General features: G+C 43.3%; 1 protein-coding gene across 1 annotated transcript in view; it reads right to left on the bottom strand.

Annotated features, from left to right (window-relative positions):
* Positions 1 to 24,972, bottom strand: part of AMFR (autocrine motility factor receptor) — a 487,879-nt gene that overhangs the window by 394,216 nt on the left and 68,691 nt on the right. The window contains exon 3 of the mRNA XM_069215844.1: positions 6,448 to 6,612. Coding sequence (XP_069071945.1) covers positions 6,448 to 6,612 — 165 coding nt within the window. The remainder of the gene's footprint in view (positions 1 to 6,447; positions 6,613 to 24,972) is intronic.

Here is a 24,972-nt window from a genome sequence, read left to right as displayed (position 1 = left end):
CTGATAAAGTTGAATCAATGAGTGTTTGGTCCCTGCTCCACGGATGCGAACAGAAATTATGATATAGCCTCCAGTGACGAATTAAGAGGCTGTAAAGAAGAGTGCCACGTAAGCCAACAAATGGTGAGCCACGGGCAGAGTCTAAGCCCTTTTCTATCTACAACAGCGTCTAGCTAGCGATACACATGCACTAGCGCATGTTAGCACAGGCTCGACTCTAAAAAGGAGTACGTGGGTCAACCTCCACTGATAAACACACACGAAGAACAACAGGGAACAGCATGCTACAACCAACAGACACAGAGGAAAACAAAGTGACAAGCGCACAAACAAATGAAAAGTAAGGGGGCGCACTAAGCCCCTTTTAAGATCTATGTTGATTCCAAGAGATTTCATAAGCACAGCACAAGCGCTGTGCAGGCAAAACCTAACAAGCATTTGTAATGCAACAGGTCTCACATTTCCTTTTGTTAGAGCTATTGGCGCTGTAAATGCATGGCTGGACATTTCTTGCCACATAAATTGGTTAACCCTGCTATATAATTTGGTTCTCTCTGTCACATAATTACAGTGGCCCTGCATATATATAAAGCACTTCCATTTGCCTTGCTACCTCATCTTCAGAGTGATATGTTGGTATAAGATGAACATGAAAGCTTTTCGGCTGTCTCTTGCAGACACATTTTTTGTGTTGGAAGCAATGAATATGTGCATCACAGGTGTGTCATAATGGTACAAGATTAACAACCAAACTCTACATATAAAGAATAGGTGCAGCCATTCCAGAACAATAAATGCCTTGGCCAACGCATCGAAGTTCATTACATCCCTTATGTTACCTTAAAGTGCTCTTTTTGGCATCTATGTTGCCTCAACTGACCTTTTTGGCAAAATGCTTAGCGAGGTACAGAATTTTTCTTTCTAGGTATGGCTGCTTCCAAAAAAGATACGAAGTGGAAATGCTCCTTTTTTAAGATGATCTGCTTTTCTAGTGTGGAAAAAAATACAAATCCTACACAAATGTATTGCAATGTTCTCTTGTTGGTCACCCTGACTAATCTGTCCCTGGAATGCCGTTTTCCCCCCCCCAACTATGGGCCAGTGAGAAATATGGCTATTGGTCGTAGATGTGAAAAAAGGCAGTGGAAGGCCAGGCTAACATTTGCCAAAAGAAACAAAAAAAATCATCATCTGAGCTCGCCCTACGAACAACACATTGGCCAGAACACCTTACACACGTTTCTAGCTGTATCAATAACCTTTACTGTCATGCTCACAGTATCAGAGGGTTTCGTTATGTTAAATTATCCAAATGAAGCATATAAAAGACAACCCACTATACAATGCTTCAGCTAATGTGTGCAAGTTAATTGTCGAGTGCAGATCTTTGCTACATCATAACGTAATATGCAAATTCATCTAACAAATGTAATTTTATGAGGCTGGTGACAAATGTTATTCAACCAACATTAAATACATACATCATGATCTGTCATAGAAGCCCTGGTGACAAAAAATCATTGTTGCTAAAACCCACAGATGGACGGCAAATCACCACACATATGTAACGACTGCAGCGCTGCGCACACCTCGAAGGTCCTTCCAAGTCACTGGGGTCACAGTGAATGCGAGAGCGGCCTGCTTGCAAATCAGACTTACTGCAGAAAATGTAAATATGTGTTCCCCAAACAGCAGTAACAAGGTGACTAGACACGACTGGAAGAGAATGGGAGGAGAACACCTCCTGAGGGGGAAAGCAGGGATGAACAAGAAGCCGCCATGCTGTGTGATAAAGCACAGCGGCCGAGAGCAAGCATGTGAATAAAGCCATAGGTTGGAGGAATAGGAGGTGGGTAGAAGAAATAGTACCCGATGAAAGCGATAGCCACTAATTAAGGGGAATTAATCTGCAGTTGAGCGGTGCTTCTCAGCTACCAACCTAAGTGATTATATCGGGTGCATCAACCAATAGTGAATCAGAAAACAAGAGAAAAGCCGGAGTAAACCTATGGGAAGCAGTAAGCGGGATCAAACCTCTTTTAGTACATACAGCATGTCTTGCAAACAGCGCAAGCACGCTGCCAGGCTCAACCTAAAAATGAAGCTGATGGGAAGAGGAGGGGAACAGCAGCACACAAAGGAGAGCAGCATGGGGGAAAGCACATGAAAGAAGCACACAAAGGAGTGAGGTTATTTGACAGGGAAGGAGCACACAAAGGAAAGAGCTAGAATATGCATGCAATCTTCATGGAATGTTTAACAAAAAAGTAGTTGCTTAAAATGGAGGAGTGAAAGGATACATGGCAGCCAATCAAAAGGGCAGTAAGGAGGCTATTCGGCAAAGGAGGGACAAACACAAGAAATGGAAGAAAGAGGAAAGAAAGCTGGCAAATTAGAAGGAAGAAAATGAGTGACAAAAAAGGCACTGAATGGAAAGAGTGGACAATCTTAAGTTTAATGCATAGTCCAGAAACCACTCCTGCTGTCTGATAGGCAAGATCTAATAAATTGCAAGAAGAAACTCATTATGTTTGGTCTGAAACACATCAGCAATAAACCTGAAAAACTGAAGGACCTGCTTCAGTGTGTCTGTGATCTGGTTACTAGGTGGTAGCACATTATCATAGACAATTTGTCAGTACTACATTTTTAATAAAGCCTAATTTATTCTGAGAGTAAGAGTGTTATTCTACCTGGCTTCAATTAACTTTCCAAAGGCTGTGTTCCATTTAATATAGAATAAACTGGTAACCATTCAGCATCAGGCATTTTAGCACGGATGCTGCTCCCCATTGATTACAAATTTTGTGGGTTACTCTAGTAATGTGACCCTGCAGCCCAATCATTACAGAAGCAGAGAAGATTGTGATGGTGTGGCACCGTCAGCACTATAAATTACATGCAATTTAGAAAGTGAAGAAAATGTAAGTGAGCTTCGGTAACAGTAATCCTGGTCGATACTACATCTGCCCACAGACTCCTCACCTTACGACCATCACCAAACTGGATCTGGAATATTTTCCCCAACTAACAGTTCTCCAACACCACAAGGTGACACCATCCAGCTTTGCCTAGTATTAGATAAAACTGGGACATAGAAGAAAACATACTGCTCCCTGGCATTTCCTGGTTCCTTTTCCATGCCCCCTTCAAGGTGTGCCGATAGGATAAGAGAGCATAAACAACAATTACAGTAAACAATAAATATGATACCTTGGGATCTTATTAATGATACCAACTCAGAAGGAAGGAGTCAGAGTGGAAAGGAATCTGAGTAAATATATAGTATTCACCAGAAATTGAGTTACCAGATGTAAGTATTATTTTAATTCTTCCTACAGATTCCTCACCTTATGAAACTATCCCAAAACAATACCTTCCAGTAGATGGGAGGGAGATGTGTCGATGATCGATTGAAGCCAAGCAACAGCCTGGTAAAGAACCCATCACTGCAAGCCTGAGCTGTGAGGCAATAATGCTTAACAAAAGTACAGAAGATCACAGTGTAGTCACCCTGCAAACATCAGCCACCAAAACACTGTTGAGCACTGAAAGCAGCAGAAGTAGTCTCAGCCCTCATAAAGTGGGCAGAATGCCAGGCAAAGAGTTTCTTTAGCCTCTGCATAGGCAATCTTAATACAAAGAATAATCCAGCGTGAGATAGTGCACTTGGCCTTCTTGGCTCCAGCAAATCCCACAAACAGTCCTGCTGCTGCAGTGGACATAGTATGACTATAGATGCCTGGAATTCACTTTCATTCAGCTTCTCTTCCCTTTTGGGTGGGATGAGAAGGGAAAAAGGACGGGAAAAGGTCTGACCTACAGACACAACGTTCTGCAGGAATGAAGGGCGGGTGCAAAGCACCAGTTTAGATGAAAAAACACAATGAATAGCAGTTGGACTGGGAAGGTTTACAGTGCTCCTTCCATATGTGCAGAAGTTACTCCCACCAAGAAAACAGTTTTCAATATTAGCAAATGAACCAGACAACTGTGCATTGGCTTAGAGATGCTTTGACGAAAGTTAACACAAAATTCATATTCCACTGAAGAATATTGAAAGGAGTGAGGGGAAACAAACCTTTCAAACAGCATTCAGCATGCAGCGACAAACAAAGAATGGTGGTAAAGAAGGCACACCACAGTTGACAGGGCAGCCAAATCTTCAAAACTGCCAAGCTCTACTAGGCAAGAGACAGTACGAAGTGTAAAACATCAGAAAGTGGGCTACGGAAGCTCCAAAACTTCTGACTAGCCCCAGTAAACAAACCTATTAAAACATATGGCCTGCATAAACAGATTTAATTGAGAGTTTCCTAACAGCCAAGAGGATGTCTACCACTTTTACAGGTAAACAGAAGACTTCCATTGGAACAGGCCAATCCCCATTAAAGCAGCCACAGCATTACAGGATATAATGCTTTGAGAGCAGGTCCACTCTGTGCTGAAGTGGGCCTGAGCTTTAACAGACAGGTGTACCAAATTATCCTCACCAAATCTGGGGTGATAAGGATCAATTGTGCTCAAACCTTGGGCACCTTCTGCAGAACTCTCAACAGAAGTATGATTGGTAGGAACACGTAAGGCACACCGCAAGACTACTCAAAACTGAATGCATCCAAAAGGGGATCATTTGGAGGGATAAGTGTATTGAAGAAAGCAGACGGCACTTCCTATTAAAGGCTGAGGCAAAGAGATCCAGTACATGAATATCCCAAATTGTAAAAGATCATATTCTTCACTTTGAGATGAATCTCCAAAGCATGGTTGTCTATGAAAAGAACTCAGGGTGGCTGCCCTCAAGTTGAGGATGCTTGCTAGGTGGGCTGCAACTTGGAAAATGACATACTGTAGAGCCCACCGACACAGACATATTGTCTTCAACAGAGTGTCCAAGACGCCACACCAGCCTATTGATATAATGACAGCGAGTGTTGTCAGAAAGGACCTGAATGTTGCTTCAGGGCAAAGTGGGCAACTGCAGATCGAGCACATGTATTTGTAGGTACCCTAAAACAGGAATCACAAGCCCCTCACAGTGATGTCATTCAAATGAGTGCCCCAGTCCAATGAGAACAGAAGCATGTAGTTATTTTTCATTATGCCTATGATTCATTGGCTGTATTATAAAAAGTGGATGCACCTAGCCTACACCGCTGCCACTAATCACCAGCTTTATATAAATGCGCCTGGGTCTCACATTGCAGGATCTTAGCTATCTGTATATTCAAATGGCTGGGGCTAGAAGGCAATCTGCATCTTATATTCTACACACTGGCATGGAAAAATTCTCTATGCTTGGTTATATCATATAATAACGAGATATATATATATATATATAAAAATATATATGTATATATATTTATATTTATGATTGTAGCGGGCACCGCTTTGATGGTCACCAAATGAGATGCAGCGGCACATTATAGGGCATCAACCCCCTGCCCACCCCCCCTGCAATCTCACAGTGGAGACACGGAGTTCATTTGTGTGCACAAATGGAAGGCTCAGTATACATAGCAAGGGGATGCCCACAAAAACACGCCAAAATCTGGTCCTAATGGATGGAAGGTCAAACAATGTTACACCAACTACCAAACTGTCCAAGGTTGGGACGAACGGCACACTTAAGGTGATGTTAATGGGTACTGCAGGCCGCATGTCTGTTTTAACGGAAATGTAACGATGTGGGTATGATCACGTATTGGCTGCACTTGTTGTTTTGTGCAAAAAAACAAGAACATTGGTCATTTATACAAAATAAAACATTTTTTTGCCACTTGACAAAAGGGCTATTAAGAATACAATTTCACTTCATTTTAGAGCGAACAGTGCTGCATTCAAACCAGGTACAAGATTTAGTGCCTGTCTGTTGAATACATTAGAAACTAGGAGGAAAGGAACTGACGTGTGGGTATTCCTTGTTTTTTTTAATAGTTACTCCTGTTTCAATTTAGCTACTGTGGTTGCTTTGTTTCCTGGCACTGACTATGTGCAGCACAACCCCTGCAGGGTATCTTCTCTGTCCATACTCATTTCAAGAGTTCCAACTTAAGTCTTGGAGGGTAGTGGTGGCCCATCATCATATACTCCCAAATAGGTCTGTTCACTGTTAACACTTAGGAGCTTGACACACAGAGAGAAAGAAAGATTAGTACTAATACATTTATAACAATTTGGGATCCTTGTCTTTACTGCCCGGAGATATTCCAAAGAATGCTAATTTTTGGAAGATCGAATGGGGAGGAATTAAATTAGGACACTTCGAAGAGTTATCCTTGCCACAAGGTCATACTAAACCATCTGTTATTAAATATTTAGCAATTGTTATGAACCCAATCCATATACACGCAAGTGAAACACATGAGTTTTAATCCTGATGTTAAAAGTTAGAACTGTTATTTAAAAAGAAAATACACACGCACAGTGACTTCTTGGCATACTCACATATTCAAACCGGTCTTTGCACAGCTGAACCATCAGGTGTAGGAAAACCAGTCCCGCAAACCAAAGGCACCACATAACTACCTCTTCCACGGTCTGTACATTCAGCACGCCAAAAATAAAAATGAACTTGTAGAAGATAAAATTCCAGAATTTGTCCTTAAGGTGCTGAAAAAAAGGATCAAACATATGAAAAGCAATCAGATATGCATGAAAATATAACTTAGCGAGGTTTGCATGTGCTTACTATTTAAAGATGACACTGCTATTCGCCCTCCTGCAGGTGTGCATACCTCTTCGTGAGGCTGAAGGGGCAGCTAAAAATCATGCACCAACCTGGTAGTTTTTTAATACAAAATTAAGTCTGCTTCATGTTCAATACATGTCATACATAACCCTGCATGCTGAAAGGAACGTAAATGTTTGATATGGGCAAATAAATCCCAGAGAAAAGAGGCCTTGACAGGCAAGAAGAGCAAAATCCGCCCCCTTCAAACTTTACTAATTACTTACAAATATTTTTCTTACAGAGATGAACATGTATACGTCTCGTGCTAGATCTGAAAGAAAACTTTTTGAAAAGTCGTAAATTCATTCATATAGCTTAGGTTTTAATTAATTTTCTGACTTTTCAGGAATTCTAAAAGAATTCCAGGAGTACTGCTAGGAAGCCAAGGTTGTAGCAGCTCTCTGGTGCTTATCAATTATACACACTGAAACGCACTGGCAAACTACATTTACCGTTCCACTATTTTTTTTCTTTCTTGATGAGAAAATATTTTTCTCGAGAGAAACCATTTCCTCCTCCTCCATTCTGCACCCTCACCATAAATACAGTTTTCCCACTGCCTTTGACAACTGTAAAGTATAATAAGGCAAAAACGTTATGACAAATGGAGCAAACCTGCTCACTTAATGGCAATTTCCCTTCAATGTAGAGTCTATATTGCTACATCCCAGAGATGTGTAAGACACGCAGAATTTAAAAAGATTGACAGGTGTGGCCTCACACACCCTCTTGGGTGTCATGCTTCATCATCGGCTACTTCTCATTAACCAAAGAACCTTCCAATGGTGAACGGGATCCTCAAGGTAATAAAGAGCACTTTTGGGAAGGTGGGTATGTGTTGAAACAGGATCTAGACTATATAAAAATTCCTGTATCTAATCCCAATGGTTGTTCTTTAATATGGGTAGATCCAGGGGATGAATAAAAACTACCCCGGCGCATTGGATTAGGTAGTTTCTCTGCATTTGTATGTGTTGGCATGTTTCCACCTATAAACCTGCCCTTATGCGAGTCCCAGATTTTCTTCAGGATACCAGATCCCAATTTTCCTGACTCCTAGCTGTAAACATACATTAGGATTCACACATCATCAGGCACACAATACCTATTACTATGGTCCTGTAAACAAGCATATGCTGGAATTGAACGTTTGATAGTCCCTAACTACTACTGAGGGCCCCCATGGAGTGATTCACAAGGGAGCAATTTTGGTCACACATTTGTCAAAGATATTGTTGCTCTGTTGCACCTACAAAAATATGGCAAACCCTCTGAATGAACATTCCAGTATAACCCACTAGACGTCACGGATTTTATGCAATGAAACTGTGGCCAAGGGTCGCTCAGCGGAGCGAAATATATTGTATCTGTGATTTGGCCTCTGCCACTGCCAATGTCTTTTGATTAGTACCTGGTTATCATTTTTATTTGTGCTTTAATTTTCTTTTCTTTTTTGTGTTGTAGAGCCAATTGTTTACTTTGTCTTGATGGTGAGCCCTGTTTGCGAGTGCAGCTCTGGCAGATCTGTAGTTGGTGGAGTTGTGGTTAGTAGGCAACTCATTTTGTCATCTTTTCCTCCAATGTGTATCCTTTGCTTGTTTGTATATTTTTTTACTGCTGTGTTAATGTTTGAATCTTTAGCTATTTGTGTGATTGTCTTTCAAAGTAACGTATTGATTTGTGCATGTTCTTTACTGCCTTGTACTCAGTGTAAGGTTTATTTTTTAGATTGTTTTTTCCTGCTGTGTCTGTGCAGAGTAGGTGAAGTTGATAGTATGCCTTGCTGTCTCAGGCAAGTGAGTGGTTTTGTTTTTGAACATATAAGTCTTTGTTTGCTTTGTACTGCTTGATTTTTCCTTTTAGATTAATATATGCCAGTAGTTTTACTGTTTGATAATGCACAGTTTATTATTTATTGTACACAGAGTTGGTTATTGTTGGCCTATTTGTTGTGCTATTTTCATTGGTAATTATAATGGCTAACCGCAGGATTATCTGTCAGCAGGTTGTTGGTTTGCTTTTCAAATCTTCCTCTGACCCTGGTTCTGAGACTGACTCTGCAAATGAGGCAGAAGAGGAAGTCGAAGATTCTGGCAGTGAATTTTTTCTGTCTGAGAGAAATAATCTGATGATGAAGCCTCTATTGGTTCGGAGGAAGTGCCTCTTTTAGAGGAAGTCACTGAAATGCCGATAGTGCAGCAAGAGGAATCTGGTTTGCAGTCTGGGGTTGAAAGGCTTCTCATTGGAAGTGCTGAACTCTGGGTTGCCCCAAACATGGTGCAGTCTGTGTTTCCTGCCTTTAGTGATGTCGCATGGTGAAGGGTCAATACTGAAAACATTTTGCCTATACATTTCTTTCAGTTGGTTGTTAACGACGTATTTTTGGATGAGACTGTTGACCAGACAAATTTGCATGCTGAACAGTATTTGAGGGACAACAGTGCCACACTTAAGCCCTACTCTAGAGCTAGCCGGTGGACTCCCCAAATCTGGATGAGCTGAAGAAGCTCTGGGTCTAACTTTGTTGATGGGATAGATAAGGAAGAATTTGTGGTCTTCATATTGGCCTACCAGTCCCTTGATGGCAACTGCTATATTTCCTACAACCATGAGTTGTGATCGGTATTTGCTTCTGCTTCGGATGCTGTATTTTGCTGATAATGCTTCAGCGTTGCCACACGATCACCCTCATTGTTTCGGCGCTCATTAAGATTTGGCCTGTCCTTGGTCATTTTGTAGATTGCTTTTCAAAGATCTATGTTCCAGGGAAAACATTAGCTGTGGATCAATCACTAGTCCTGTTCAAGGGTTTTTAGGCAGTCAATTCCTAGCAAGCAGGCATGTTATGGAACTAAGCTGTATATGTTCTCTGAGAGCACTACTGGAAATGTCCATAATTTTCAGTGTGTACAATGGTAGGGATTCTTCTAATTACTCCACTGGTTGTCTGTCCACTTTAGGAGTCAGTGAGGAAATTGTGTGGGAACTCGATAGAAGACTTTTTAACAAAGATCCCCATTTATATGTAGATAACTTCTACACTGGTGTGCAATTGTTCAAGGACTTGTTCAAAGTGGGCACTGTTGCTTGTGGCACCTTCCACTCTAACCGTGATGGTTACCCTGAAGAGTTGCTATTTACAAAACTTCGGAGGGAACAGTGCAGTGCCTTGCATAGTGGTGAAAGTCTAGCTGTGAAATTTTCAGACAGGAGAGATTTCCACATGCTGACAACCATTCATGACTAAAGTACTTCACCTATGACTGTTTGGGGTCAGGATGCTCCAGTGAACAAACCTGCGTACATTGTAGACTACAATAAGCACATGGGTGGTGCAGACAGTAAAGCAGAGGTTGGAGCCTTGCAGTGCTGATCATAAGTCATACTTATATGGTATCAAAAGTTGGATTTCCATTTGTTTCACTTGACAAGCTTAACCCCTTCGCTGCCATGCCTTGTCCCCCTCTGGTGCCAGGCCTTTTTTGGCTATTTGGTGCAGGGCACGCTTAGGCCCTCATAACATTTTGTCCGCATAAGCTACCCACGCCAAATTTGCGTCCTTTTTGTCAACATCCTAGGGATTCTAGAGGTACCCAGACTTTGTGGGTTCCCCTGAAGGAGGCCAAGAAAATAGCCAAAATACAATGAAAAATTTGTTTAAAAAAAAAAAAAAAATGGAAAAAAGGGCTGCAAAAGAAGGCTTGTGGTTTTTTTCCCTGAAAATGGCATCAACAAAGGGTTTGCGGTGCTAGAATTACCAGCTTCCAGGAACAGGCAGACTTGAATCAGAAAAACACATTTTTCAACACAATTTTGGCATTTTACTGGGACATACCCCATTTTTATGATTTTTTTGTGCTTTCAGCCTCCTTCCAGTCAGTGACAGAAATGGGTGTGAAACCAATGCTGGATCCCAGAAACCCAAACAATTCTGAAAAGTAGACAAAATTCAGAATTCAGTAATGGGTAATTTATGTAGATCATACAAGGGTTTGCTACAGAAAATAACAACTGAAATAAAAAAATATTGACATTGAGGTGAAAAAAACAGCAATTTTTCTCTACGTTTTACTCTGTAAGTTTTTCCTGCAATGTCAGATTTTTAAAAGCAATATACCGTTACGTCTGCTGGACTCTTCTGGTTGCCGGGATATATAGGGCTTGTAGGTTCATCAAGAACCCTAGGTACCCACAGCCAATAAATGAGCTGCACCCTGCAGTGGGTTTTCATTCTATACCGGGTATACAGCAATTAATTTGCTGAAGTATGAAGAGTCAAAAATAGTTATCAAGAAAACCTTTGTATTTCCAAAATGGGCACAAGATAAGGTGTTGAGGAGCAGTGGTTATTTGCACATCTCTGAATTCTAGGGTGCCCATACTAGCATGTGAATTACAGGGCATTTCTCAAATAGACGTCTTTTTTTACACACTGTCTTATATTTGGAAGGAACAAATGTGGAGAAAGACAAGGGGCAATAACACTTGTTTTGCTATTCTATGTTCCCCCACGTCTGCCGATAAAAATGATACCTCACTTGTGAGGGTAGGCCCAGCGCCCGCGACAGGAAATGCCCCAAAACACAACATGGACACATCACATTTTTACATTGAAAACTGACGTGTTTTTTGCAAAGTGCCTAGCTGTAGATTTTGGCCTCCAGTTTAGCCAGCACCTAGGAAAACCTACCAAACCTGCACATTTATGAAAACTAGACACCTAGGGGAATCCAAGATGGGGTGACTTGTGGGACTCTCACTAGGTTCTGTTACCCAGAATCCTTTGCAAACCTCAACATTTGGCCAAAAAACACTTTTTCCTTATATTTCGGTGACAGAAAGTTCTGGAATCTGAGAGGAGCCACGAATTTCCTTCCGCCCAGCATTCCCCCAAGTCTGCCGATAAAAATTGTACCTCACTTGTGAGGGTAGGCCCAGTGCCCGCGAAAGGAAATGCCCCAAAACAGGGAAACCTACCAAACCCAGACATTTCTGAAAACTAGACACCTGAGGGAGTCCATGGAGGTGTGACTAGCGTGGATACCCCAGTGTTTTCTTACCCAGACTCCTCAGCAAACCTCAAATTTAGCTAAAAACAAATCATCAAATTTTTCCCACATTTCTGTGTGGGATCACCGCACCGGGACAAATTTCCTACCACCAAACGTTCCCCTCAGTCTACCGGTAAAAATGATACCTCATTTGTGGAGGTGGGCCAAGTGCCTGTGACAGGGAAGAGCCAAAAACATGTCAAAATTGAGGGGGAACCAAAGCGGGTCCAAAAGGGCAGTTTGGAAAAAAACATTTTTAGGCTGACAAGTGGGGCAGAATTTCTATCGGTATAGATGAGACAATGCTGGGTGGTAGGAATTTTGTGGATTCCTGCAGATTCCGGTAGGTTCCATCACAAAAATGTGGGAAAAATGTGTGATTTCCAGCAAAGTTGAAGGTTTTCAGGGCATTGTGGGTAAGAAAATGGTGTGGGTGCATGTGAAGCACACCACACTGGTCTCACCCAGATGTTTAGTTTTCAGATGTGTCTAGGTCTTGTGGATTTTTCTACATGGCAGCGTCCCAAAGTGCAAAAAGTGCAGCCCTCACCATTCCAAGTGGGACGATTTTGAGAGTTAGCCAAGCTCTCATGGCCCAAATGTAAAACCAAAACCCCAAATAATCAAACGTCCACTTGCTTGCCGTGGGATAAGATGTTTTAGTGTGCGGGGGAGAGCTGAAAGACTGTTACCCCCTTCAGTTGGGGTGGGGGCATAACCATGCCCATACTGGTTGGTAGCCACCACCCCACTATTTTTTATTTTTTTTTTAAATTCCCTGGCATTTAGTAGACTTCCTGCCCCCGGGGTGTGGATCGGAGGTAATTGCCCCATCTGCCCACTGGGGGTAGAACAACTTTGGCCCCATTTATTTGCGGTGGGGGGGGGGGTATGGCCATACCCCCACCCTCTTAATTTGAAAATAAAATCTTCCCTGGTCTCTGCTGGGCTTTCTGTCCCCCCTTGGGGGCAGATGGGCCTTCCAAAAATAAGCCGATCTGCCCCAAAGGGGTGCAGATATGGCCAACAGTAATGTGCCCCCTTGGGGAATGACCCTTCCCCAAGGGGATGCCTTCCCCCAAACAAAACACACACACCAATCCCTGGTGCCTAAGTGGTTTCTGCCCCCCCCCGGGGGCAGATCGGCCTAATGGAAATAGGCCGATCTGCCCCCAAGGGGAGCAGAAATGACCGAAAGTAAATTTGCCCCCAAGGGGAGAGACCCTTGCCTAAGGGGTCGCTCCCCTTGCGTGAAATTGGCACAAAAAAAAATCCCTGGTGCCTAGTGGATTCTGCCCCCCCTTGGAGGCAGATCGGCCTAATAAAAATAGGCAGCTCTGCCTCCATGGGGGCACAAATGGCATAAAATAAATTTGCCCCCCAGGGGAACGACCCTTGCCTAAGGGATCGCTCCCCTTGCGTGAAATTTTCACAAACAAATAAAAATCCCTGGTGTCTAGTGGTTTCTGCCCCCCGGGGGCAGATTGGCCTAATAAAAATAGGCCGATCTGCCCCCAAAGGGGGCAGAAATGGCCCAAAGATAATTTTGCCCCCAGGGGAGCGACCCTTGCCTAAGGGGTCGCTCCCCACATTTAAAAAAATAAAACAAAACAAAATAAATAAAAAGTCCCTGGAGCCTAGAGCAGTGGTTCCCAACCTGTGGTCCGGGGACCCCTGGGGGTCCGCGAAGCCTTCTCAGGGGGTCTGCGCGAGCCTAGAAAATTCAAAAATATTAACAAATATTGACAAATTAGGTCCCCAGCTTCCAGTAATGATTCAGGCGGGGGTCCCCGGATTCCCATGATGATTCAGTGGGGGTCCCTGGGTTCCATTAATGTTAAAGTGGGGGTCCACAGAAATCAAAAGGTTGGGAACCACTGGCCTGATCAGCCTAATTACAATAGGCCGATCTGCCCCCAAGCGGGGCAGAAATGACCTAAAACAAATTTGCCCCCCCCCAGGAGAAAGACCCTTGCCTAAGGGGTCGCTCCCCTCAAGTGAAACTGACAAAAAAAAAAATCCCTGGTGTCTAGTGGTATTAGCTTAATAGAAATAGGCTGATTTTGCCTAAGGGGTCGCTCCCCACACATAAAAAAAAAAAAATACCAGGCGTCTAGGGGGTTTCTGCCCCCCCCCCCCCCTTCCGGGGGAAGATCGGCCTAATTTCTCCTCCGATCACGTGGAGGGGGCAGAGAAGCCTGAAAGGCCTTTCCTCTCCTTTCAGGCTTCTCTGAGCATTTCTGACCCTTGGGGGGGGGGGCGGGGTAGAGATGGGGCACAGAAACAGCCGCCCCCCCCCCCCTCATCCCCGGGGAGTGGCCCTTGCCCAAGGGGCAGAAATGCTCAGAGAAGCCTGAAAAGAGAGGAAAGGCCTTTCCTATCCTTTCAGGCTTCCCTGCCCCCTCCACGCGATCAGAGGAGAAATGCTTTTGCATTTCTCTTTTGATCTGCGCTGGAAAGGCCTCTGATGAGGTCAGCACGCGAAAGCGAGCTGACGTCATCAGACGCCGCGGGGGCCGGGGTGGGAGGGGAAGCGATTCTCCTTTCATCCCTGCCCAGGGGAGGGGGTGCCTGGCCATCGGGGGGAGCGCTAGCGCTCCCCCGGGGGCCCATAGCAGGACGAGGTGGTCTCGTCCTCGGCACCTGGGAACCGGTGCCGAGGACGAAATCACCTTGTCCGGGGCACCCAAGGGGTTAAATGTTTTTTTTCGGTATTCAAGGATTGTTCATCAGATTCAAAGATTACTTTTGTTCAATTCAGCAATCTGTAATAGGCAACTTTGTTGTAGTGGAGCAGGCTAGTGTTTCCAGAGCTGGAGAGGTGGAGGATGTGGACAAAGTGAAAGATCGCCACTTTCCTGAACATGTTCCTCCCACACCCAAAAAAAACCCTTTCCCTGTAGGAGATTTAGAGTCTTTGTCCAAAGAGGTGTGCGAAAGGAGAGTCGTATGCACTGCCCTGAGTTTCCTTGTAATCCTGGGCTATGTGTGCCCGCATGTTTTAAATCATACAACGCACAACTCAAGTATTGGGTGCAACCGGGAGAGCAAAGGTGACTAGTCTGCATGGTTTTATATTTTTTGTTCCGTTTCATGGTTGGCAGCAGTTTGATGTATTTAGTTAGACCTGTTGTGTTTGTAGTCCTGTGTGGGTGGGCCTAGTGCCCGTAAATGTGCAGGGTCCAAGACACAAGATGGCGACATCAACAAAAGGGACAGATGCTGTTTTTGGGCATGGGTTTGTCAGCCATACAGGAAACCCTACTAAACCTATGCATTTCTGAAAACTAGACACACAGGGAAGTACAGGGTGATGTGCCTCTCATGGCTCCCATAAAGTTTTCTTACCCACGATGTCCTGCAAACCTCAAAATTTGAGCAACCTTTTTATTGGGATAAATGGGAGAAGGCTGTATAGAAGGAATTTTGTGGATTCCTAGCGATTACAGAGCTTTCCATCACAGAAATGTGAGAAAAATGTGTTTTTTAATCAAAGTTTGAAGTTTGCAAGCACTTCTGGGTAAGAAAACCTGGTGAGAGCCACACAAGTCACCCCTTGCTGGCTTCCCCCAGGTGTCTAGTTTAAAAAAAGGGCAGGTTTGCTAGGTTTCCCTAGGTGTTGTCAGAGCTAGGGCTCAAAATCTACAGCTAGGTATAATGCACAAAAAAGGGTCAGTTTTCAATGGAAAAATGTGATGTGTCCATGTTGTGTTTTGGTGCCTTCGTGTCGGGCCAGTAGACCTAGCCACACTTGATGAACCATTCGTATCGGGAGACTTGGCCGGGGGTTAGGGAGAACACAGAATAGTAGAACAAGTGTTATTACCAATTGCATTTGTGCTTTCCAAATGTAAGCCAGTGGGTAGGAAAGAAGACATTTTGAGAAATGCACAAGTAATTACTGCTTCTAAATGCCTTATCTTTTGCCATTTTAGAAACACATAGGCCTCCTTGATACCTATTTTTCACTCTTCATATTTTACCATATGTACTGCTCTATACCCAATACAAAATGAAAAACCAGGGCAAGATGCAGCTCAGTTATTAGCTCTGGATACCTCAAACCCTTGGAAAACCCACAATCCCTGCAATCAGAAGGATCTAGCGGATGTAATGGTATTTTTTTTCCATAAATTGGCCATTGTGACCAAAAGTTTCTGTTAGACCTGACAGCCTTAGGATGGTCATACTCACCAACTTTTTGCCTGCCTCCCTCCATTTTTCTGACACTCTTTTTGCTGGTTTTAAGACTCTGCGCACCTTACCACTGCTGTCCAGTGCTAAAGTGCATATGCTCTCTCCCCTAAATATGGTAACATTGGTTCCTACCCAATTGGCATATTTAATTTACTTGTAAGTCCCTAGTAAAGTGCAATATATGTGCCCAGGGCCTATAAATTAAATGCTACTAGTGGGCCTGCAGCACTGATTGTGCCGCCCATATAAGCAGACCCTTAATCATTGCCATTGCAAGACCTGTGTGTGCAGTCTCACTGCCACTTCGACTTGGCATTCACAACTACTTGCCAAGCCTTATATTCCCTTTTTTCTACATAGAAGGCAACCCTAAAGTAGGGCCTAGGAAACCCACAGAGCAGGGTGCTATTAAGATAAAAGGCAGGACATGTTTATGTGTGTTTTACATGTCCTGGGACTGAAAAAGTCAAATTTGTTTTCCACTACTGTGAGGTCTGCTCCTCTCAGAGGCTAGCATTAGAACTGCCCTCATATACTTTTAAGTGGTAGATTCAGATCTGGAAGGAGTAACCAAGTCACATTTAGTATTGACAGAATGGTAATAGAAATTCCTGCTTACTAGTGAAGCTAGATTTAATATTGCTATTTTAAAAATATCACTTTAAGAAAGTGGGCATTTCTCTGCACTTACCATCATCTGTGCCTTTCAGCCTGTTTCCAATCCACGTCTGGTCTGTGCTGGTTGACAGATCCTTTTGTGCATTCTACCCAGACAACCACAAACACAGGGCACTCAGTCACATCTGTATTCTTCTGCATACTGAATTGCTCTTCCTGGGCAGGAAGGGTGGAGGGGCTGACACTTACAGTTCAAAGGCCAGTGGCCTCCCCTCACACAAAGGACTGATAAGCCCCACAGGGGATCCTGGCACACAGGACTGGGCTGAAAGGGAAACCTGTGCACTTCAAAACCACTCTTTGAAGTTTCCCCCCCACTTCAAAAGCATTTTTGGGTATATAAACGGGGTCTTGGACTCCGCCAAATCAGACAGTTCTGGACCTACACTTGCACTCTGTCAGATGAACTGCCTGGCTGCCCAAAGGACTCATTTGGACTGCTTTGCAGAGAAGGACTGCTGCCCTGCTTGTTGCCCTGCTGGCCTTTGACTCTGCTGGAAGGACTCTACCTTCCCCTCTGAAGAGCTCTCCAAGGGTTTGGATTGATCTTGCCTCCTGTTTTTGTAGTCTCAGGGCCAAGAAAGACTTCACCTCTTCTAGAGAAACCTTCTGTGTCAAAAATCAACGCAATGCCTGCGGAAATTGACGCAAAGTCTGCATCGCAACTGGGAAATCGCTGCACTGCTGGCCAGAACGATGCAGCCCCGACTTCCCGATGGAAAACTCGACGCAGCTCCTGCCTTGCAACAGAAATTTAGATGCTTCGCCTACAGGATCGACGAAGCACCTCCTCCCAGCGCGTCAAGGATTTTCAACGCATCGTCCCGGGTGTCAAAATATCCCTGCATCGCAGTGAGGAACCAAGACTGTGCGCCTGAAAAACAACGCAAACCCTTGCAGCGTGGAAAGGAACAACGCATCGCATGTGCGTGCCGGAAAATCTGATGCAACACCTTATTTTTCTACTCATCTCCGCCTCTGCGGTCCCTGTGCGTCAGTATTTTTGACGGATCCCTGGTACAGTGTGTTACAAAGAAACAACTACCGATTTCTAAGGATTGAGACTCTTAAAACTTTTAAAAGTGATATTTTAACTTGTGCTTATTGAATCTGTCGTTTTGACCTTATTTTATTCTGATAAATATTATCTATTTTTCTAAGCCTGTGTGGTGTATTTGAGTGGTGTTTTCATTGTGTTACTGTAGGATTTATTGAACAAATACTTTACACATTGCCTTCTAACTTAAGCCTGACTGCTCAGTGCCAAGTTACCAGACGGTAGCCACAGGATAATTTGGATTGGGTTGTGACTTACCCTAAGACTGTGGTCCCTACTTGGACAAGGGTGTATATAGCTCTGCCATTTAGAGACCCCATTTCTAAAAGTTAACAAATCAAAACACTGTCACAAATGGACATTTTTTCCAACTCATTTTCAATATTTTATTTTTATTTCAACACTTAGACCCTCATTACGGGTCTGGCAACCTTACAACAGCCTGACCCGCAATGGCGGTTTTGCTGCCGACGGGCTGGCGGTGAAGTCCGGGAGGGGACGGGTCCTGGCGCTTCCACCGCTGGCAGTGCCCCGCCATCAGGACACTGCTTCTCCGTATTATGGGTCATAATATGGTGTGCAGCATCCTTTTGGCGTGGCGGTGCCAGCAGTGAAACCACCTCTTCACCGTCGACTGCCAGCAGGACTGGTGTTGGAATTCCACCAGATTTTGGGTGGAATTCTGAAATCAGTTGTAGTAGGGCGGTCTTAAGATTATCAGTACTTGCGGTCTTTCGACGCCCGCGGCTTCAGTGATCTTACGAAAAGACCACTAAAAGTCATAATGAGGGCCTTATTTTTTTGGGGATAACCTTGAAGGATCTATACAAATCACCACTTGCTGAATTCAGAATTTTGTCTAGTCATCAGAAATGTAAAGCGTTCCAGGATCCATCACGGGTTTCACACCCATTTATACAACAAACTGGAAGGAGTTTGAAAGTACAAAAAATAGGAAAAATTGGCTATCTCCCAGTAAAATGCCAAAACTGTGGTAAACAATTTGGTTTACTGAATCAAGTCTGTCTGTTCCTGAAAGCTGGGAAGATGACGATCTTATCACCACAAACCTTTCGTTGATGCCATTTGCAGGAAAAAACAGACACTTTTTTTCTGCAGCATTGTTTCCCCATTTTCCCCCAAAAACTAAATTGTAGCTATATTTTGACTAATTTCTCAGTCCCCTCCAAAGGGATTCACAATTCCTGGGTACCTTCAAATTACACAAACTTGGCGTGGCTTGCCTATGTGAAGAAAACGTTATGGAGGCTAAGTGCAAACTATTAAAAAAAGGCAACAAAAATCAAATAAAAAGAGTTCAGCATTGAAAGGGTAAAGGGCCAGTTTATAGGGTAAAGCATGTCCACCCCTACAGATTCAGGGATACTAGCTAATCCCGTGTATCAATTTAGTTTTTGAAAATCCCAAAAATCTACCCACATTAAAAGCATAACACTTGGGATTAGATACAAGGATTTTTTTTTATAGTCTAGATCCTGTTTCCACATTTACCCACCTCCCCAATTTACTCCTCATCACTGTGAGGAGTCCATTCATCATTGGAAAGTTCTTTGGTGAATGAGTTATAGCCGATGGCTAAGTATGAACCCAGGTGGGTGTGTGAGAATACGCCTTTCAATTATTTGAAATTGTGTTTGTCTTACACGTCTGGAGATGTAGAAATTCCCATTAACTGAGCATATTTCCTCTATTTGTCGTCACCTTTTGGCTTTTCTGTTTAACTGTAGTTCAGGTGGGGAGGGCGCAATCAAGTGACTGCCCTTTTTCCTATAATTCTCCAGGGTCTTTCCTCTCACATGATCAAAAGGCCGGCCAGTTTGTGACAGTAAGACAATGACAGTTTTCTGGTTGCAAAACCAACTGCAAAAAAAAAAGGCAAATACCCTCAAACAAACGTGCAAGTTCGTTTGTGGGCGTTCACATGTTTTACTATGTAGAAAAACCATGGCACAAAACTAAAGTCCCACCCCTTATATCTGATTTGCAAACACAAATATAACACCATATTGGACACATTTATATTTAAGTAAAATCCCACACGTGCTGCATCGTTGAATGCGGAACAGAATTTAATAGTAGAATAGTAAATGGTGCATTTAAGTTTCACCTTATTGTGTGAATACATTTGCAAACGTGGCTAAAAAGCTTGTACCGCTTCCCGATGTCGCTCTTTTGCATCTAAATGGTATGATAAAGCAGATCTCTATCATCTTAACTACTGAACACACAGCACAACAATTTCTAGATGCTGAGTTGAGGACATCGAAGTGATGTGACTAAGAAGGCCACAGTCCTTCACAAGCACTGCCGTAGTTGGGTTTAGATGACTGCTGGTGGGTTTGTCCTTCCAATATCACTTAGAGATTCAATAGAAGGAATGGCAACAGCATAGTTCCCTCATTTGGTAATGTTGCTCTCATTAGAGCCACTGACGTCCACATCCTAGCATTCACAGAGACGTTACTGTGGTTAAAAGGGCAGTAATGTCTATTAGTTTTAAGAATACATTTGTTTTAAAAGCTCTCCCATACACAAATGCACTACTTGCTTTAATCGTCACTGTATACTAAACCAGTTTAACAGTACATAGAATAAGAAAGCACTCAAAAGGTAATAGGAGACTCCTTCTTGGATAGAAAATAAAACAAAGATGTTAAGTAACTCTGATGCTCTCCCATGTGTTCTTTTTCTCGTGCAGCCTTCTACTTGAAATGGAAACAAAGTGTAAAACGAATAACTTCCTGCCAATGCAAGCTTCAGTCTACCACCAACAAAACCAAAATATGCTAAACATCGAAGTCAGCTGGTAAAACTACCAGTCAGAGCTTAATTAGGGACAGAGTGTTCTTTAAGAAAGGATGTCCATAAACGAAGCCCATATTACTTATGACTGTACAGTAAACATTTTCTTAATCTGCAGCAAAATCCCTTTCATTCAGAAATTGTGGAATTCAGATTACCAGGAAAGGTACACTGGGATTATGGTGATAGATTAAGCATTCCCAGCAACCAGGCGGTATAAATTAATCATACTAGTTACTACTGAAATTGCAGTCTCCTTGTTAGTTTCCTTTTCTCCAGATTTATGAGATGTACCCTACATGCTGCTCAGACACCAGAACATACCTGCACATCAAAGTTGAACTTTTTTGGAAGCTGAGTGCATCAGCCACAAAGGCGAGGGTGCCCCATTATGCACTAATATCTCATTTCTTGTCTCTCAGTTTACACCTGTAGTTACAGGGAGATGGGTAATGAGAGACTTCTTCTATAGGACTCTAACCATTAGTACAAAGTCACTACTGTAACTACTATATAATTACTGGTATATCCTTGTATCCTCGTCCTCGAAGTCACAGGAGGAATAAAAAGAAACAACTGCCTACCCTCAGACACAGTATTTCTGGTCGATACGTAATCTTCCCACAGATTGCTCACTTTATGAATTATCTATCATTCCAGGCTTCAAACTAGTCCAGAAAACATTTCACCAGCATTCTCTCTTCAGCACCGCCAGATGGTGCTATACGACTTTAGCTGTGAGTCCACCTCCGTGTATTACGACAGTGGGATATTGCAAAACGCTAAATATTTCCACTGACATACACCAGTCCAGAACAATCGTCACGTGCTCACATCAGGTACCTTATCAGTACCACATTAACAGACAAGATCTCTTATTGTCACACGGAGTCCAATAAAAATAGAATTTTATATTTGGGTGATAATGCTCCATATGTCTCATGTCCAGCAGTCAACTGCCCAATACCCCATTCATTTTATTACTGACATCAAAAACAGTATGTTGGGATATTCCAAAGTTGCATGCAGTAAAGTGCCTTGGTCCCTACAACATTTAACATGCTGGATTTGTGGCCAGTCCCACATGAATGACCGAGAATACACTCGAAATAATATCTTCAAGGGAACGAGACAAAATGAGGATTGAATAGACACGTTTCTCCGGTGAAGCAATGCCTCCCCCTCAATTCATTTGCAAAATGCATAAGATCTGCTGCCCATTCCTCCCTCAAACCTGTCAGTGTATCTTTCAGATTACAGATTATAACGTTGTACATTTTAGAAATCACCCCAGCCATATTCTTCTATCAGCATCCTAACCTGTTACAGGAGCGGTCCTGCATTGTATGCCATTCCATCTTACAGCTAACTGAAGCATGGTGTATGTGCATGTATAGAAAATGTTAATTTCAGAGCAATTCAAAGTCAGCATTTATTTCTGAAAACATGTAATCTCAGCCCAACCCAATAAACTAAAATAAACTACAGTTTTCAGAAACCTATAAGGTACATTGAGGCAATCCTGTGGCTCGGGTCGTCTCCCCCAAAAGCTGCACCCTACCATATTGAGATCTTCGCATTGAGTAAATGTTCTCTTAGAGGTAGTACTCACACTTGCAGTGGACCATGGCAAATCTACCAGCAACTTGCCACTATAAATATAACAACATGTATCTCTGTTCATAATTAACCTGACAGATCCTCCGGAGATAAAGACTGCACAGCTGTTCAATACCACTAAACTAAGTAGCAGGAGAGTTACTTAAAAGTATTTTACTGGGGTGACTAGAGTAATGCAACAGTGCTCTTAGGGATACGCGTGAAAGATGAAAATAGGTCTCTGGAATCCAGAACAAAGAGTTCTGCATGATATACCAGAATTTTAGCAGCGTGAACATCTAAGAAAGTGTGGCCCTACCAAGCAATGACAACAAAAATGCAAAAACATCCCAGAGGTAGCTTGCTAAGATTAAGATCAAACAAGCGATCAGTGCACCTGGTGATCTCTATACCCAGGTCAGAAAACTGAAATCTGTCACCATAAAGCGACTAAATGCTTGGGGTTCCCAAGTGCAGAATTATTGGGTTTATTTAAAAAAAAAAAAAAAATTAGCAACTGCATATGACTAGAGACACTGTCCTCAGTGCCAGCTTTCCACCTACAGCCTTGGATTTGCCTGTCTTTCCTAATCCAACTTGCCAGTGGCTCCACAGCCAAAGAAAACAAAACTAGGGAGAAGGGCATTCCTGTCCAGTCCTTCAACCTAGCAGGAACTTGTCTGACAGAGTGACTAATCTCAGTAGGCACCTTTTACTGGAACTAAATTTACGTAGGAAGTCCCTACCTGCATTCTTCTGGCGTTTCGCACCCAATTCACTAATGGATGCAGTGAATAGAGAAGAATTAGGCAAGGACATAGCTGAGTTCTTCTCATTAAACATTGGGACTGTTTCCAAATTTGCCACAGTCTGGGAAACTTTCAAAGTTTATATAGGGGGAATCACCATGCGATACCTGGGGATACAGGTGCACACGGACCAGACAATGGTTCTCGGTGAGAATTATGGTAGGGCAATAAAAGGTCTGGCAGATGCAGTCGAACACTGGATAAGTGTGCCACTATTGCTCGCCACGGGGGATGGGGATCATTACATATAGCAGGCACTATACGGGATGCCATAACCCCGGGTAACGAGCCAGTATAACAGTTTCCCTGATTTCTCACCATGTTCATAGACCTGTTGCGTGGAGGCCATCCAGCATTGGTGAGGCTCCTCCACTGCCCTTTCTTGGAGGGTCTCTTTCACTGCTGTCAGCTGGCAGTGATGGATCTCACTCAGGCACTTAGTGTATTGCCATTCAAGGTCCCGAACCTGAGTTTCGAGGGTAGTCAACGTGCTTTCCCTTTCTTTTTCATCTCATTTGAGATATGCCTAAGCCAAACCCCTATTGGTGTCCATGACACATTTGGAGATTCCACTTTAACTTAATTGCGTTCCAAGTAGTGTTCCAGTTTGGTGGAGACAAATTATACGCATTTTTCATCCTGAAGGTAGCAGGCGTTCAGGTGCCATATTGGTCCTAGTGCCTCGCCCCTTCCCCTTAGTTTCCCTACCACCAGAGAAACATGTTGGGTTCTCCAGCTACCACAAAGACCCAGGATGTGCCTCCAATCTCCCAGTGTACCTGCTAGGGCCAGACGGGCTGCCCTGGGGTGGTCAGAGGAGTCCAAAACAGGCCTTGGGCTGCAATAAAGTCACCCCAATCACCGATGCCCCAAGGGGCATCTCAGAAAGAACCTGTGTCAGAGCAGCAAGAGTCATCAAGTGCAGGTTGGGAGGAATGTATACACTGAGGAAGATATAGTGTTTCTCTTCCAAAATACCCTCCACCCCTATATATCTGCCTACTGGATCTGGAGTGGTGGCTGTCACAGTGAAAGGTGGGTTACTATGAAGGAGGATATCCACACCAATGGGAGCCCCAGGTGAATCCCTCATAGAATACCGTCATAGCCATAATGTCAGAGAAAGGGACAGTGCGACCCCGCCCCCACAGGTGGGTTTCTTGAAGCTTCCAGAAGAGGGGTTACTTCAGGACCGCCACTCTCTTAATGTGATCTAGGAGGCATTCATATTCCAATACATAACGCAGAGCCTCATTTCCTATGTGTGTGCGGAGAAAAGAGAGGATGATGTGTGTGTGGACATTGTAAGGGCGGGTTTGGGACCATTAAGGTGTTGTATAGCCATTTTAGTGATGTCTCTGGGCACGTTATTTTAGCAACTAGGCCTGCTGCTTGTGCCCTTTAGCCCAGTTACATTGTATTCTGCTTCATTTTTATTATTTTAGAATAGGCCACATTTTGGGGTGGTTTTTTTTTTCATTATCTAGTTGATCTTTCGCCTAGGAAAGCACTACGTTTCTTAGCAAGACATTCTTCTCACTCTGTGCTTTCCTCAAGGCTGCACCATGATAGGGTTGTCTGCTTAAGTGGTAGCCTGCGTCTTCAATGTTCACAAAAATAAACATATCCTTATGTGGGGACATTTTCTTAGAACATCAGCTGTTTTATTATAAAAATACTTCTCTGCCCCATGCATGTTAGAGGGAGATTCCAGCCAGAAGATCACAACTGCATGCTGATAGACTTTGCTACAATTGCTTCCTGAGACTACTGGTTCCCTGGTCGCTATAAACAATAGGATTCCTTGCTCAGGTATGGGGCAATCCTGAAGGGTGGACTAGGGCTTATCATTTTGTGCTCTAACATAGTTTAGGAAAGAATCGCATTTATTATGCAGTCACAGCATGATGGGACGTTTCCTGTGTTTCACTTTTCTTGTCACCATTTTGCTTCTATTATGTTTCATCATACTAATTATTGCATTACATGCCATTTTATCTAAGATGCAACTGATTCAATAAATCT

Source organism: Pleurodeles waltl, chromosome 12, assembly GCF_031143425.1.
Source record: "Pleurodeles waltl isolate 20211129_DDA chromosome 12, aPleWal1.hap1.20221129, whole genome shotgun sequence".
NCBI classification, from domain to species: Eukaryota; Metazoa; Chordata; class Amphibia; order Caudata; family Salamandridae; genus Pleurodeles; species Pleurodeles waltl.
The sequence above is the reverse complement of the archived record's forward strand: the minus strand, read 5'-3'. Positions and strand labels throughout refer to the sequence as shown.